Source organism: Euwallacea similis, chromosome 27, assembly GCF_039881205.1.
Source record: "Euwallacea similis isolate ESF13 chromosome 27, ESF131.1, whole genome shotgun sequence".
Taxonomy (NCBI): Eukaryota; Metazoa; Arthropoda; class Insecta; order Coleoptera; family Curculionidae; genus Euwallacea; species Euwallacea similis.
Window position 1 is genome coordinate 2,204,776 of NC_089635.1, and position 17,210 is coordinate 2,221,985.

At 33.4% G+C, this 17,210-nt stretch overlaps 1 protein-coding gene across 3 annotated transcripts in view; it reads left to right on the top strand.

Moving 5' to 3' along the window:
* Window positions 1–17,210, top strand: part of LOC136417210 (cytotoxic granule associated RNA binding protein TIA1) — a 113,360-nt gene that overhangs the window by 53,502 nt on the left and 42,648 nt on the right. For all 3 annotated transcript variants that reach the window (XM_066402789.1, XM_066402786.1, XM_066402790.1), the window contains one exon: window positions 14,843–14,893. In XM_066402789.1, the coding sequence (XP_066258886.1) occupies window positions 14,843–14,893 (51 nt within the window). The remainder of the gene's footprint in view (window positions 1–14,842; window positions 14,894–17,210) is intronic.

Genomic DNA, 17,210 nt, shown 5'->3' on the forward strand with positions numbered 1-17,210 from the left:
CAACTTCACGTGCTAGTAATTTCCAATAGTGTTGTGGAGGCTAGTCATGAATCTCTGAATTTGACATCGAATTTAATTAATCATTTGGTTAATAGATATTAAAGTTGGCCAGACAAGGCAAAGTGCAATGAAATTCTAATTATTATTTTATCTTCTTCATTAGAAGAGACCTTTGTGTGTTGGAAGGTAGTTTTTTCAATTAAAAAGCTATTTAACTAACTGCAATATTAGTTAGTGCTCGGCAAAAAACAGGAAGGATAAAATGACACATTCAGGATAGCTTATGACTGCTAATTCATTTCCAATGTGAACTATCTCTAAATTAAAGATATTCCCTGTTGGTTTAATTCTGATTTCCAAAAATTGCCGAACTTTATGTACTCTAAAAGCTTGTCATTGAAGATTTTAACGGACAGAGGATTCCCATATTTTACGCTTTCATATTTTGCGGCCCATCACGTTGACAAATAATCGTGCTCATCAGGCGAGCTTTATCTGCCCAAGTAAAAGGCAGGAAACACAAAAAGTGGAGAAAAGTCACGTCAAGATTATTAAATTTGGGAAAATGTGGAAAGACTCTTGTGTTACGTTACACATTCTTTACAGCTTCAATTAAAATATGATTAATTTTGTTGCGTATAAAACTGTTTATTGATAATGCAGCCATTTAAAAGTTATTTCTACAAATCAATTAGCAGGCTGTAGGCGCGAAACGTAATTGAAAAATTCCCCCAGATGACAAATTCCTCCCAATTGTCCCTGGAAAAAAATAAAGAGCTCCTGTCAAGCGAAAAAGCTACCGAGTCTTCTTATAGATTAGAGTAAACTCCGTTAAATTGCTGAGGGCGTTGGTAAGGGAAAAATAATATTTTATTCTTTTTTGAATACTAAATTAGGGTGGGTTATTAATTTCCGCTGAGAGGTTATTGTCGGGGGAAATTTAAGCGTCTTTTGTCCTTGCGGTGTATCATATTCAATAAAAGTTGAGACAAATATTATTAGCTTTCCCCTCAGTGCTTTAGACTTATTTCAATATTTTTAATGGATCTCCCTTCAGACGTTACAATCAATATCGTTTTATTGCTATTTAATTGTACTAGCGAATCTCAAATTCCCCTATAGCATCTACATTTTTTTATCGATTAGATTGGCACGTGCCAAAAAGTAACTCAACGTTTATCAAAAGAATCTCTATCAAGCACCTTTTTGATGATCCCTAAGTATGTCATGTTCACAAAACTTAGCAAAATTACTTGGATCAGGTGGGCAATGTACCAGGAAATCTTGAAAGCGAAAAAAAATGCGCACTCACCCCGCCACTAACAGAAGTTAAATTGGGGTCAAAAAGTGGTGAGGGACTGAGGCGACATAGCCAGCTAAGCGATGTGAAAATAACTTCCTAATGTCACAAACCGATTACAGTATTAACGAACCGTGATATTCATGTGAGAAACTTTATGTATTTCTTTTCCGCATTAATATATAAAATTATAATATTTCATAAATAAGCCCTCCACAATGGATGTTTCTCTGCAAGAAATATCCGCATTATCCAAGCCCTAGCTTTAAAATGTAAAGGAGAAGGCATAAAAGACAACCAAAGTTATCTCATAATTAATCTTTATCCGAAATTTAAACAGACCAACGTAAACAATCTTATCAAATGCTAAAAACAGAGTCTCAACTAAACATTTCCTTCTGTGTACACTTTGACTGAAGATTAGAACTTGATCCTATTAAATCCTTTATAAAGTCTCAAAACGCTCTGCACTCAATTTATCGTTTTCGTTTTGTGTTGGGTTCAACACTCACAAATCTGCTAATATTTACATAGGATCCATCGACAAACAGACGATCCGAGCCCAGTGTTAATTGATCTTCTTCAAGACTTTTTACGCTTTTAAAAGGTTTTTGCAAATAAAATGTTAAATATTAACGGGAGTTTGAGATTGAAAGAGACGGCAATTACGGCTTTTGTTGTTTTTTCCGAAATTCAGCGGTTAAGAAAGTGAAACACAAATATTCAAGATATTTCCTATTAAAATAAAAACTGTGGATAAACAAAATCAGAGAACGGATAAAAATAAAAACATGTCCTGGACTGAAAGTGGTTGTGAATTTCGCAATTCAAAATATATCTAAGGGAATTATTTCACATAAAAAACAGATTTTCAAAAAAAATATTGAAAGGAAACGTGGGATAGAACCAAAAAAAGAACAATGAAAAATAATAAACTTTCTTTATGTGCAGCTTTATTTGACCGCTTTGATTCTATGTTTCAAACATTCATTGCGGATAATCTTTGTGACAACGTGAAAAATTTCCCGGAAATTGAATAGGAACCTGATAAATTTCATGAAACTACATTCGGGAGCATCCCGTCAAAACAAAAAGCTATTATTTCCAGCGCCAGAAAAAATCAGGTTGTCACGTACACCTAAATCATTTTATCTGTTAAAGCCAAACCAGGAAGATATAAAAAGTCTTAACGGCTTCCATTTGGTCCTTCACGCTAAAACATTTTTGATCCTTTTCCCTTAGAGATTTGTCGCCTGTCAATTCTAATAAAAATGGCGAGAAGTTAAAAATCCCTGACAGGTTTAACCTTTAATGCTTTTCAACAAGTCATTACTTTAGAAAGGGGGGGGCGCAAAAGTTTTCGTTAAGTACTAATTATTTCTTTAGTGGGTAAGTATCGATTTAACGCAAGGTTGGAAAGAGCTATTAAACAGAAAATTGAGGAAAATGGATTTGTTTCGCTAAATGCCTCTTTGAGAAATAAACAAAACTAAAGGGGTTATTTTATTCATGACATCGATTATTTACAAAGGAGAACAGGCCGAGATCAATTATTCGTGAATTATCATCGAGAAACCCGTTTGTGTTATAAACACTTAATTAGAGGAATCGTTTTCAACTGAAGTGGCTGTTTTCGAACTTTATTGCCGAGCTTAAACCTGAGAAATTCAATCTTGTATATTCCATTTACTTATTTAATAAATTTCGTTCAATTTACTTTCGGAAAACAAAGCGAAGTAAAGTGCCAGTAACCAATCGCCATCAAGACTGTCTTGTTAAATTTTGTGAAGTTGCTTTGCCTAACATTCTCCCCTTTACGTCTGAAATCGTGTGTTGCTCTCCGATTTATTTAACTCGATTTGAAGTTAATCTTCCGGTATTTATTACTTTCCAATATTCAGAAGCACCACTTAAAATTCATTCAGGAACGAGATCATTTTATGTTGGGAACAGTTTTCTCAATCGAAAACTCCTTTATGTCGTTACCCAAAGAGATTTTCTTCTTTTTGGGATGGACCTTGGCCGTTAGCCTTTACACGGGCATTTAATTAATCTAGCAAGTAACAGAGTTCCAGGCGTAAACCAACTATTATTAATTGCATGCACCGTCATTATTCCAGTTTAACACTAAACTAAGGAAACTGAATTTAGTGTACTGTGACTCGGTTTTAAATTATTGTTATTACAAAATATTTAACAATTAGGGCTAAACTAAAGGCTCAACGCTCCGAGGTCTGTAAACTTTACTAATCAGTAAATGTTCATCTCCTCTCATTACTTAGCAATTAGGTACGTGGTCTACCTGCTTTGAACATAATTTGATTCTGCTGGAAGTACAGAAGGCGTACATTTACTACTTAATGTTGTTATTAAAATCTTACCTTTATCAAGACGAATAAAATGAACTGGAGAACTGGAGAAGTTCCTTTCGGGATTATGCGAAATTTTTTGCAGGCCAAACAACTTATAAAACTATAAAAACACGCCCAGTTTACTTTCCCGAAATTATAATTTCCAGACGATTTGCCGCCACCGTATCACCTTATTCCCCTCAATATTTTTATATCCCAAACATCTGGTCTAAATTCAAAACACGAGTTTCGTATTGCGGGAATCGATTCGATACCGGCTGACAAAACCTTCCCCGAATATATCAAACCACATCTTCTTTTAAAGTCGTTTTTCCGGGCAACTTGACAAAACAATTTGCATCGGTTATTAGGTGGTTGATATAGTGGTGTCTGGAAATTTCCTGTTGTCCTTTTCAACTGAAAAAGTAGTAAAAATGAAGAGCCTCGGACAGAAAATTTTTGATTTTTGTACCAATAACAATTAAGTTGGAAATAAGAATTATAACTCGAGGAGGAATTTAGCGTAGAACTTAACTTATATCATCAATGCAAAATGTTTAAATTAGCATTCATTCAATTGATACATTGTTAATACCTACATACAATATGTATACGTACATCTAAATGATTTTTTTTTTGTTTTGAATTCAGAGTTTGCTTAGTCGACAATTAAACGATTTCCTTAGGAGTAGAACAAAATAACGTGCTAACCAAACAATATATTTATTGTATCTGAAAATAAAAGATGGATAAATGTTTTATCAGGCGGAGACAAAGGAACTAATGTTTATATTGTTTTTCTCAGAAACATAAATCCAATTTAAGAATCTCTTTGACCTGCAAAATCACATGATTCTTTCCTTTATCATGGAGTCGGTCTCTTTTTTGGGTCTTATATTCTCTGTGTCTGACATGTTTTTTTCATATTCAGTGTAATCCCATTCGCAGTCTTTAACCTCTTCCATTTGAATGTAGCAGTAATTAAGTGACAATTTTGTCTTTTTTTAAATCTTTCTAGATCTTTGTCACGATGATCATAGATATACAAAATTAGATAGAAGCAAAGATATTCAGCCCTATAAATCATTCAGCTAAGTTCAAATTATTCCCTGTTGAAGAACAATATGTTCAACATTATTCTGGATTTCACTAAAAAAGCAAGAATTCCGCTCAAGCTATTGTTGAATTCTGAGGTACAAATAGATATACTCAGGTACTATTCTCAACTCAGGCAGAGCGTTCTTAACTTAATTCAAAGATTATCACCAAGATCAAATTGTTCAAGATTTTTTCTTCATTTAAGAGGCGAACATGAATATCTCAATTATTTCATAAATTATCTGAAATGTTATATGGATCTACCAGTAGAGATGGAAACAAGAATACCGACAAGCAGGGAAAAACAGTGAAAAATATTTTTTGGGAGAAACCGCGGGCCAAGTTTATAAAACCATAAACTGCAAATTCATATACAAAGTGCTATCAAGAATGTTCCCCGACTAGAAATATATAGATAAAAGTGAATAGTTATTTTGAATATCTAAATGCTCAAGCACTTTCCATACTTAGCATTTAGTAAATGCATTTAATTTGAGAATATTGGACGAATCGAAAGTAATAGAACAGTAATTTGACATAAAAGATCAATGGCAGTAGTTAAATGTATTGTACTGTGAGTACTCGCTGAACATGAGAATTTGGCGTTCTCCACTCAATAAAAGGATTACTTTATGCATATTTAAGCTTTATTTTAATGCCATATTTATTTAGTGGAATGAATGTATGTGAACAACAAAAAAAATCTCTTTCTCAATTCAAGAAAATATATCATCTTGAGGATATAGGAACCTAAAAACACTCAATATGGTACATTAATATTTAATTCGGCAATCGACTTTTCACTATGTATTTACAGCAATTGAGAATCCTTTTTTCTTTTCGTTTATCCAGGGACACGTTAGCGTAAACAGAAAAATGGCTGCTATACTTATTTAATATTCCGGGGTATGATAAAGTCCGTATATTTTCCAGGGCGTAATAAGAAAATGGAGGAATTTGTCTAAAACTGTCTAATTTGTAATACACGAAGGAATGGTCTAGATATCAGATCGATTGGGCTTTACAGATTTGACACAGGGAAAATTTTCGAATGTGTTGTATTTCGAAGGTTTATAATGGTGTGAGTGCCAAATAGTAACTAAATATACATAGTATATCGATTTCTTGATAGACAAAAAGGTAACCACTGCCACATACCGATGTAAATACGTGTCAGTTGATACTCTGAAAATCGGTCGACATCTGAGAGTTCTGTGCAACCACATTAACCATTCCGACGACCAAAATATTTATATCCACTATATAGGTACAGAAGACTACAATATGCAAATAAAACTCTCTAAAATTTATACAATCGTATTATCGTATTATAGAAAACCGCGATAACTCATCAAAGGCGATTTGGTCAAACGTTTTTGGCAGGTACAAAAATCTTGGAAAGGGCGTTATACTCGTATTAAAGAATATCGCGAATGATGTAGAGATATCCGGTGACAAAAATGTTACTGTTTGCTTTGGATCTTATTTTGTAACCATAACGCATGAGCGGTTAAGAAAAACTTTTCTATAAGGGAAGTCATACCAGTGTTCCCTGCTGGCCCGGGCAACTGCAGGAAGCTTTTATTTTCTTCCATGTGACGGCAATGAAATAGGCAAAATCATGTGAAATTTTAAAAACAATAATAACGTTGCTTATGATTGCACATGAGTAGAAGTTTTGAAAAAAGTAATGTTGGGTGTTGTTGAGCGTTTACTATATTTTATACGCTGATAGGTCAATTTATGAACGTATTTTATAAACATCCAAACAGAGAAAGGACGTCTCGGGACTAATTTTTATCTCTGCTGTTTGGCAGTTTGGAAAGAAATATTATTTGCGACCAACTCCGCACCCACGGTATAAGAGGAATTATGTCTCAATTAATTAGATCATACACCACCAGCAGGAAATTTTATGTCCAGATTTTTAGTGATAAGTCCGAAACGCAGGGTATCGATATTGTATTAAGGGGTCCTTCCTGGGACTCCTTTTCTTTTTACTATTTATCAATAACTTGCCTCCTAAGGTTCGAAATGACCATATAATTTTGTTCGCTGATAATATTTCAGTGGTGGCCATGCGGACATAAAACGAAGAAGACAGCTTTGATGACCATCTGTTATTCGTTTATCTATTGCCATTTAAACTGCAAATTCAAAATTTGAGAAGTCCATAATCTATATTAAATGACCAGAATTCAGAGACAGATATTTTCGCCAGTGATTTTAGTGACAAGAACGAGACAGAAGACAGCGGTGCGGAAATGAACGTGGATTATTCTGGTGATGATAATATTGTCGACAGGAACCTTGTCCTAAACTAATAGAGGGAAAGGAATATGACAAGGATTCGTAAAATTTCTGAAATCCTTATTATTTATTTATCTAGGTCCAAAAGAAAAAACTCCTTTTACTAAGATCTACTTTTACAAATGCCTCCACGTGCCTCTGGTTAAAGTTTTGAAATAAGAAGTACAAATTCAAATGAGAAAAACAGTTTGACTGAAACTTTATTCGGAAACGATGGTTATAAGTGGCCTAACAATTTGATGACAAAAGGAACAGGAAAATCTCATAAGACAAAGTCTTTCATGAAAAATTAAAAATTCTGGTTATCCCGCGGATGAAGAAATAACCTCAAATTTCGCTGATAGTACTCATCTTGCATAGGTCTCATTGAATGAAACGTTGTTCAAGTAGATTTAAACAGGTTGGATGTGCATGCCTTTTTTAAAAATCTGTAATGGATAATTATTCCAAAAATTGCGAATCTTCTAAGTTTGCGACAATATTCTATCAACAGTAAAGGAATTCAACCAAATGTCCATCACCCGATTCGCCTCCTTGGTTTGTGAGAAAGTTATATGGAAACATATTCAGATGGCCTGTATGTTTTGATGCTCAATAGGATATTGCATCGATAGAATGCAGTGACGAATATTACGAAATATTTGGTAAAATGGTTAGCCAGATAACGTTTTCATTGTTATATTAACTTAAAAGATGGATGAATGTAATAAGCAGTGGTTACAAATAAACCAACATTTCTTATTGTCAGATCCATAAATTCAATTTAAGAACCCCTTTGATCGGTTACAACACATTACTTTTTACTTTATCATGGAAATGATCTGTCTATTCTGCACATTTTACAACAAAATATGAGTAATAAATGTCAAATGCAAAATTTTTTTGTTGCGTTTCAATTGGACGTTTCAAAGGAAGATGAATCCATTAGCTTGACCCAAAATAAAAGACCATAAATTGATTCCATTGCAGTACAAATTAAACCGTCCTGCAGGATTAGGAAATCAACGCTATTTATTTGTTTGGAAATATTCCCAAGCCGGCCCTAAGTTTCGTTGTGGCGTGTTGCAGCAGGAAAGAGAAACTTTTATCGCCATTCATAGGACATTACCCAAGGCCCCTGCAAAATGTAAATTATGCTCCTTTATTGGCAGTGGCACGATATTCCACGGTACACTTTGGATGCAAATATATGGAACATGGAGATATTTTATGACTACTTTTAATTTTATTGTCCAAGATAAATGTAAGAAGCAACGATCTCGAGTTACGTTTACAATATTTCGTCATTAAATCTTTATGGAGTCTTCAATCGCGGTATTTGGTGACACAAATAAGAGATTAGCTCATACAAATTTCTGTAAAATCTGAGAGCAATTGGAAATTTGTAGGCCTTAATCGTGTCGAAAATCTGGCGATTAAATCTGAAAATATTGGGTACGTGCATGTGACGTGAATGGTGGATGTACAAATTTAAAGTTATGGCGAGCCAGGGGTGCCTAAGGATTAAACTAACCTCTCTATAAATCAGGCCTGGTGCATCGCAGAGAGTGGAACAGCCAATATATATTTCCCAAGAATAAATCACCATCTGGCAATCCGATATTTGGATCTAAACTTTTTGGGTTAGCTCTTAATCAGGGCATGTTTTTCGTAATATATATTAGTCGTGTCAGAAAGGTTATGCCAGGTCTAAGCTGCTACGCAACACCAAAAAATAAGAGAAAACTTTTGAAATGTGGTCACTGCAGTTAGAATGTTCGCTGGAGGCCCAATAAAATATTCAACTCTAACCTCATACTTTATTCTGTTTCTCGACAGAGAGATATATCACCATCAATATGCCTCAAGTGGCTTTTATATTGTACTAAACAGCAAATTCAAAGAAATACTCCTTAACATTGCCTCATTACTAAGCAATTAGCAATAAAAGGACCAAAATTGCCTGCTTTATTTCGCTTTAGTCATTTCGCGGTTTTGCTTTAATTCACTCATTTTGTTTTAATTTCATTTGATGAAGCTTTACCAACATAGCGCTGTCAGTATTTAAAATAGTAATTTCCGGTGTTATTATCTTCATTACAGTTTGGATGGGTTCATTAAAGTATCTGAGCCAAACAATTTAAGATGTAGCAAAAACCAGGCTTGAAGCTCCCTTTCTTGTTATTTGTAAATGTAAGTAGTTATTTCTGATTTTATCTATTGCGGTCTCAATTTAAAAGGAAAAAATGGCACTGATAGTTTTATGGGGATTTTAATAGAAACACCTTTTACTAGAAATAGCGATACCCCACTCCTATTGCTGAGGTATGATTTCATAAGTTGCACACTCTCAGCATCGAACACATAAGTAGCAAGTCTTTTTGTCAGAAGTTGATGCGAAAGACCCTCTAGTGCTTTGTTCAAGTGGCAGAAAATAACTTTTCTGTATTCGCTTCCTTCCAAAACTTCAAGAATGGATCACCAGACACGTCATCGTACTGCGTCCCATCCTGAAGTCATGTTGAGCGTCCTTGAAGAAATTGTGTCCCTCAAAGTGCACCAGCATCTGCGCAGATATATACATACGTCTCAAATATCTTGGATATTACAGGTAAAAGTGATATAAGTCTGTAGCCGCTTACGTTACTCCTACTCCCCTTATTCTTATGAATCGGCACATACCAAAGCCCGCTACTATACCTTAGAAAAATAAGCCTGCTCAATGCACAGATTAATAAGTTTAATAGCTGGCTAAAATATCATTTTTCTTACAGACTTGATGAGAATATTGAGGTCATAAACGTCAAAATAAGCTCATCAATACTGTTCGCGAGGTAAATACCCTCCATTATTCGATGTGCCCATATTAAGAAAGTACTCATTAAACCCATATGATGTTATTTCGGTAGTAAGCCAAACATCCCCCACAAGGCCCACATGATCATCACGTCCCTTATTTATGATATTTTTAGAGGCAGGGTAGTAAAAAGTTTACTGACCTGTTATTCTCTGTTTTGTATCATTAAAATGTACCTTTTTCAATCGGCGAAAAAGTATTTTGTTGTAACTCATATCGGTTGTAAGTTATACGACTTGAAAATGTAAAAATTCCATATAAAAATTTTGTTAGAAAAATTTAGGTCAATATAATTTCCTAATTATAATGACATGAAAGGCAAACGTAAAGACCATATCCATTCGGGGTTGGCACGCCACTGTGAATTACCTCACTAAACCAAATATTTGACAGATTACTTAAGGCACTTAAGTCAATCTCTTAAGTCTCATGTAAAGAAATTTAATTGAAATATTCTATCTATTTTTAAAATTTCAATGTTTCAAATTTTATTTAAGCAAAACTCATGGATTATTAGTGGTGCTTATACAAACAGTGTTGGTAAATGTCAATTATATGTATATTTTCTCCATTTTGGGAGTTACAATTTTTCAAAATCTATTTTTCGAATTGTCATGAATTAAATTCCAAGCATGGTGGGTACGTATGTCATTATTTATTGTGAGGTTGAATTGGAATTTTCATAGATTACCAGGCAGATATAAATCACTTGTTACATAATTTTTTATGTATCAACTTGTTTGTGATAAGTAAAAAATTATAAAGGAAATTCAGGTCAGCTCATGTTGTTTTAAGAGAATCAGACAAAACAAATCGCATCAGCCTGAGTGAATAAAATATTAAGAGAAAAGATCTGGACACGATAGAAAACATGCTAAAAATGATTAAAGAAGACCAGAACTTAGTTCGGTTTGATAAGAAATTTTAATACAAGAAATTAAGACAGCAAAAAAAATTATTAATCAAATCAATCATATTAGTAGAATATCTATTAAGTATTCAGATAACAGGATAGGTCTTCTTATCTAGGATACTCTTCATGTTTTCCACTTAAAAGGTCATCACTCGTTAATATTTTTCCATTTTTTATTTCTGTGTTCTTAACTCGATTTTAAGCTTTTTCAGTTCAGTTTCCAAACAACAGTTTCTGAGAAAAATGGTGGTGAAAGGGGTGGTATCATATTTATTAAATTCTATGCATTTCGAGAAAAAGAAATGAGCTAAGTCCAGAAAATCAGTTCCAGTTCACTAGGTACGCTAGGAGAATTCGAGAGCATTTTTCTGTTCTGACATTTCTTAAGTTCGTTAATTTCCTTTAAATAAAATCTCATAAGAAAATCAAATTGGACAAATCATACAACATTCCTACCTACCGCCCCACCGCACTCCCACCCTAACGCCCTTTTTGACCTTTTCATTCCATTTGTGGAGTTCTGTATTTATTGTATTGATTTGTTTCCTGTTGGCTTAATCAAAAAGCATTCTTAAATATAAAGAGATATTGAATAAATTAAGGAAGAATATTACATAGTTCCAAAAAAAGTCGATTTAATAATTTTTCCGATGTGCTTCTCAAGGAAATTATTTTATTTATATTTGAAATAACAACATCCTGCCTCCTGTAGCTGACATTTCCCCTTTTCCACCCTTTGTATGTTTCGACCGTTTTGAGCTTGTAGTAATGAGCATCAGCCTTTAATGTTTTCAAACCGAGACTAATTGGCTTTTTGTATTTTGTTTGTTTCTGAGCAAATTATAAGCTTCAAAAAGAGGGTTAAAATATTTGTGTGCAAGTTTTTCTGTAAATTAAATTCTATAGAAATTACTCTTTGCTTTTGAGGTGCATGAAAACGGCAACTAAAATTACCTTGGCGGCATAATATTATGCCTATTTCATGCCGTAAGAACAAAATTGTAAGATGAAGGCACTTTAAAAGCGTATCACAAGCTGAATACGCCACTGCACGTTTCCTCCTCCACTCGCGTCTCCCCACCCTTGTTTATATTTACTCTTCGAGCCCGAAATGGCACAAAGCAACGGCACAACACGGACCATAGCTGCACAGATCCGTCCTAATAAACTTTGAATTTTTTCTAGCCCACCGCATTTTTTGCGAACCTGTGTCGATTTCAAATGATAATTGTTTTCCTAAATTTAAAGGCAGGGCGCTGGCATCATTTTGGACTTTGACGTCAGCATAGAGGCGTCGTCTAGCGCCCAATGTGCGTTCTCTGAGGGAGTGGCGAAGGATCATTTTAATCTTTTTATGCCATTCAAATCCAATGGGTGGTACTCTACAATCCTGCGCTCGCGAAGATTTATCCCACTTTTGGATTTATACTTATGTGGCTTAGAAGGTTTTTAACGTGTAACAGTGCATGTGGATTGTCTAGACTGCTAAACGAACCTCAATCGTCTTCTTATTTTAGATCTACGTTTTATTTTACGATATGCCATAACCATTGCAGATTTTATAATTGGAAAATAGGTACCTACACCGTGCATAAAAAGTCCAGGAAGAGATATTGTTCTCGATTGGAGGAACTCCCCAACCAACATATTAGCTCTTAAATGTATAAAAAATTTAAATGATATGACTTAGGTCATCATAACGACGTCAATTACAAGCTTATTACTCGCGTCGGCTATCTTTACTTAGATGCTCAGAGTCGTCAAAATTAGGCATTATTTGTCACACAAATGTGAACTTAACAACCTTCAAGAATTATATAAAAATCGAGTCGCTTGCAAATAACCAAAAAAACTCGACGAAAAAATCCATAGAAAAAAAATGAAGACCTAGCAAGGTAAAAAATTAAGCTACATGCAAAGTTGAATAGAATCGGTGGGAACATTGTCGGCCGGCTGTATCTCCTCTTGAATCGGCCAATTGGTGGCCGACTGAGCAATTTGCTTGTTTCCGATTTTAAATGGAAAACATCGCCAAGTTTCTTCTGGCCTTTGATACATCGGTTTTAGCTTCTGGAATATTCGATTAGGTTATAAATCATGGAGGTTTTTGCGATTCTGATGGTGTGCTCCTATTAAAAATTTACTAACACTTTAAAAATAGAGACACCACAAAGAAGGAAGACCATTCGCGTCTTTAAATTTTAGGTAATTAAAATATTACTATAATATATTCCTTGTCGCAGAATATTTATTTTCGAACCAAGAGCGCAACGCTCAGCTTTTACGCCACCAGCTATAAGTTGTTGTCGGAGCGATGCGAGGGCAACAATCAGATAATGGCGTAAAAGGGTTTTAAGCCAAAGGTGTAAATAACATTTTTGTACCACGGTGATGGTTAAACCTTCATGAAATTAAATTATTTTGTAATTCTTTTCCTCCAAATTGTAAATATCATTCTCCAAACTCTCCAAAGTAAAGTAATTGAAAATAAATTTAGCGGGCTTATTTGTGATTTTTGGGCCCTCAAATGGGGGCGTATAATTACACTTTATGCCCAGGCGCACAAAAATTGTTTTTGTCACTGTCGTTGTTTCCTTTTTGTGTGTACTTATATTTTTTAACGAAAACATTACATTGTGTACTGTACCATGTTAGAGGCTATGCGGGGATGATGTAGCTCTTCTTACGTGTCATTTGTTTTTATTTTCCTTCGTGTTCGCAATTATATATTACTTGTGCAGCAAATTATTTTAACAATCTCCTGTGTACCTATATCAATTATGAGTAATACATTCTGTTATCATTATTATGCCAGAGTAGAATTGATAATTCACAGGTTGATGTTCTCATTGGCAACTACTAAAAAACTTCTGATGTGGACGGAATATGTCTTCTTTGATGTCCGTTGAAAACCCGAACGTCTTGAGAAAACGCGTTGAATAGTAAAAACAACTTCTGATTTCGATTTAGTATTTCCTGGAAAACCCAAAATCCCTTAAAAATCAATGTGAATTTCAATAATCGTCAAAAAATCTGGAAATCTTTTGAGAATTTTGGGGAATCCAAAATTCTGTATCCATTCGATCATTGTTATTATAAAGTTTTTAAAATCTGATGATAAATATAAAAGTATTTGACAAAAATTAGTAATGATGTAAAAATTCTTACGGGTCTCACGGGCTTTGTGGTAAATTATTATTAAAATATTCGACTGAAATTCTCTTTGACTCTCACGGAAGTACTTTAGACAAGCTAACTAAAAATTAATTTAAAATATGTATGAGAACTATCCACTATATCCACTGTAGATTTGCCTTTACGTATTTCAAAGTATTTGATCTTTCAAGTAAAAGAAATTCATTACAAATGACTTTTAAACCTGTATAGTTATTATTGAATTGGCAGATCACCAAAATTGATATAATGTTTTATGACTTTTAAAAATAATTTATAAAATTGCTTTCAATATTAAATTAACTTCAGCTACTCGCTTTATGCACTTGCAATACAAACAATAATGATTATTGTGTTAAAAGTATTATTAAATATTAAAAAACTACATTAACCAAAATTAGTTGTGTCTCATACCGCTTTTAAAAAATCTTTATATTCCCAGTAAGATCTCTATAAACTCTATCGATTCTCTGCACACTGAATTCAAAGCTCACCGCTAGATGTCCCGGGCACAAGAAGGTTTTCTAAATTAAATTTGAAGCAGAAATTCTCTGTTGAAGCGTGTTACTTTGTCTGGAAAAATCTTCTAGCAATAAAAATAAACCTTTTACGTAATTTTTTTAACTAGACCTTAAGAAAACGAATTATTATTTCCATGAGCATGATCCCATATGCCGCAGGTTATGTTCGCTCCTTAGCAACGCAAATAAAAACCGCAGGTAGAAGTAAATGAAAAATAATGAAGTTTTAAATTTGTTTTCGTGAATATACGAACACAACTTTCCACATTTTCTTGGTTTATAGAAAATTAAAAACAAATATAAAGTTTTCCTGTTTGCAACTTTATTTATTATTTCTAGGTTTTGTCCTCTGGCAACAACAACTCGCTGCCCTACGTCGAGCATTATAAGGTAAGCAAAACTTTTCTTTTCCAATTCGGTTGATCATCTTGAATATTGGGAAGTATACAATATTTTTCCTTTCGTTTCAAATACTGCAAACTTGTATTAAAAATTTATAAACGCATTTACAAACAATAGAACCATTACACAATATTTTAATCAAAAATGTTAACCACGACATCAAACACAGTGACATGAAAGAAATTTTTTATTAAAACCTGTTTGGTGTTGTGATTTCGAAAATTCCGCAAAGCAAATTTCTGGGAACACATTTCATAAAAATATCAAAATCCAAATGAAAAGGGTTTTTTTCATATGGCGAATAATCTGGATAACACAACTCATACCAGATTTGCGTATTACGATGATGACTTAGAGTCATATTTGATAAACATACAAGGAGTAATGTGATTGTTTTCCTTTTGATATTCTGAAAAAAACATTTAAATCTAATTTATTGTTAAAAGATAAATGCACATAAAGGAATAATTATTTTTTAGAATATTGGCTTATGTAATATGTTAATTAATTCACTTAATTATAAAATACCATAACTAACATTCCTTCCACTCTAATTGATGACGGTAAAGCAAGAAAATATTAATCCCTAACAAGAAGAATTAACGAGACCTTTTGTAAAAACACGAACGAATTCCTGAAGTTGGCAAAACGAAATGCGAAACTTGCAGCAGGATTTCTGTAAGAATGCATTTTCTAATTATGAAGAGCCTGAAGGTAATACGCGAATAAACAACATATTCATGGATTTATTTTAAATTCTATAGAGAATCTAATTGCTGCTTGCTATATTGCAATCTTAAAAAACAATATAAACATAAACTTACTGATAATTTTTGTTTTGAATATATGTTTTAATCTCATGACATTTTTAAATTGATCGAGGAAACGAGATTTGAAAATTGAAAAAGTATTTTTTTTGCCACAGGTCTATTTGCATATACATTAATATTAAATCCACATCACTCTTTAGTTAAACTTAAAATCGGTTTCACATTAGATATAGATCTGTATTACACGATTTTGTAATTAGAGGAAGATACGTGCAATATTTGAAGTGCAGTGAATCTCTAAGCTGGATGTAATTCTGTTTACGTTCAATTTAGAGCAGATGTATCCAGTACACAATGCGATAAATGAGCATTTGCTGCTTAGTGACGTATTATTACAGCTGGAAAGTGCGGCAATTAAGTGTGGAATGAGGGTAATTATTCATTGTGGGTACAAGCTCCTTTTTTTAGTTTGTTACTATTAGTTAGAACTGAAAAATAATTATGTTTATTCTGATGTTGTTGCTTTTTCTGAAAAATAACCTAATGGATCTTTTTCCTTTAACAGCAAAAAATATTTAATTATTATTTAGGTTGAATTAAATTTAGTTCCCGCAATTTCTCAGATTAAGGATATTCATTCATAATATGCCCTTCTTCCTTTACACTTCATAAAGTGTATGCGCCCAGTATTACATGCCTTTGTAAAATGCTTTCTCTCCTCATAGTACATACACAATAAATCATTAACATTCTATTTAAAATTTCCTGAAAGTTCGAACCCGATAGTCTTAAAAAAAATACAATTTTTTGATAATTCAGATTAACCTCAGGAAATCCATATTTCTAAAAATTCCTTACGAACTTAACGAATTTCTCAGTATTATTACGATCCTAAAATGTATTCTAAAGCCCAAGAAACCGAAACAACGAAAATTAAAGTAAAAATAATATCTTAAAATGGTTTAAAATTTTTTTTACTATTCCCTTGAGGATTCTGAAAATCTGTCGATAAAATCTCATCGTACCCCCAACATTTGGGAATCCCAAGAAATCACTTTACAACAAAATTTTCACTCTGAAAATCTACAGAAATCTTCGAGCATCTCCTGAGAATATCTAGCAGTCTCCGTAGATATTTAAAAAAATTCGAAAATATCGAGAAATCCCGTTAAAAAATCAACATGTGAACTTATTTTCAGGATCTACTCAGTAACTGTGGGTATGACTTTTTGGGGTTGTCAGAAACTGGGCCTGAAGAGTTGGTTTCTTCGAATGTTGTTGCTATTCCTGGTTCATTAATTAATAAGATTAATTTAATTAGCGAGTGTAGGTTGGGCAAGGGTGGTAGTGTTACAAGAACTGTTAGCTGTATTAGGTGCAGGATAGTTGATAAACTCGCACCTCGTGTGCAACTGTAGATTACCGTAATTTTAATAGGAAAAAATTTGTCCGAGTTCTGTTTACCCCTCAATGCTTTTTTAACTGAATTGGATTTAGGCTTGTTTGGTGCAGATCTGAATGTGGAGTGCTTGACA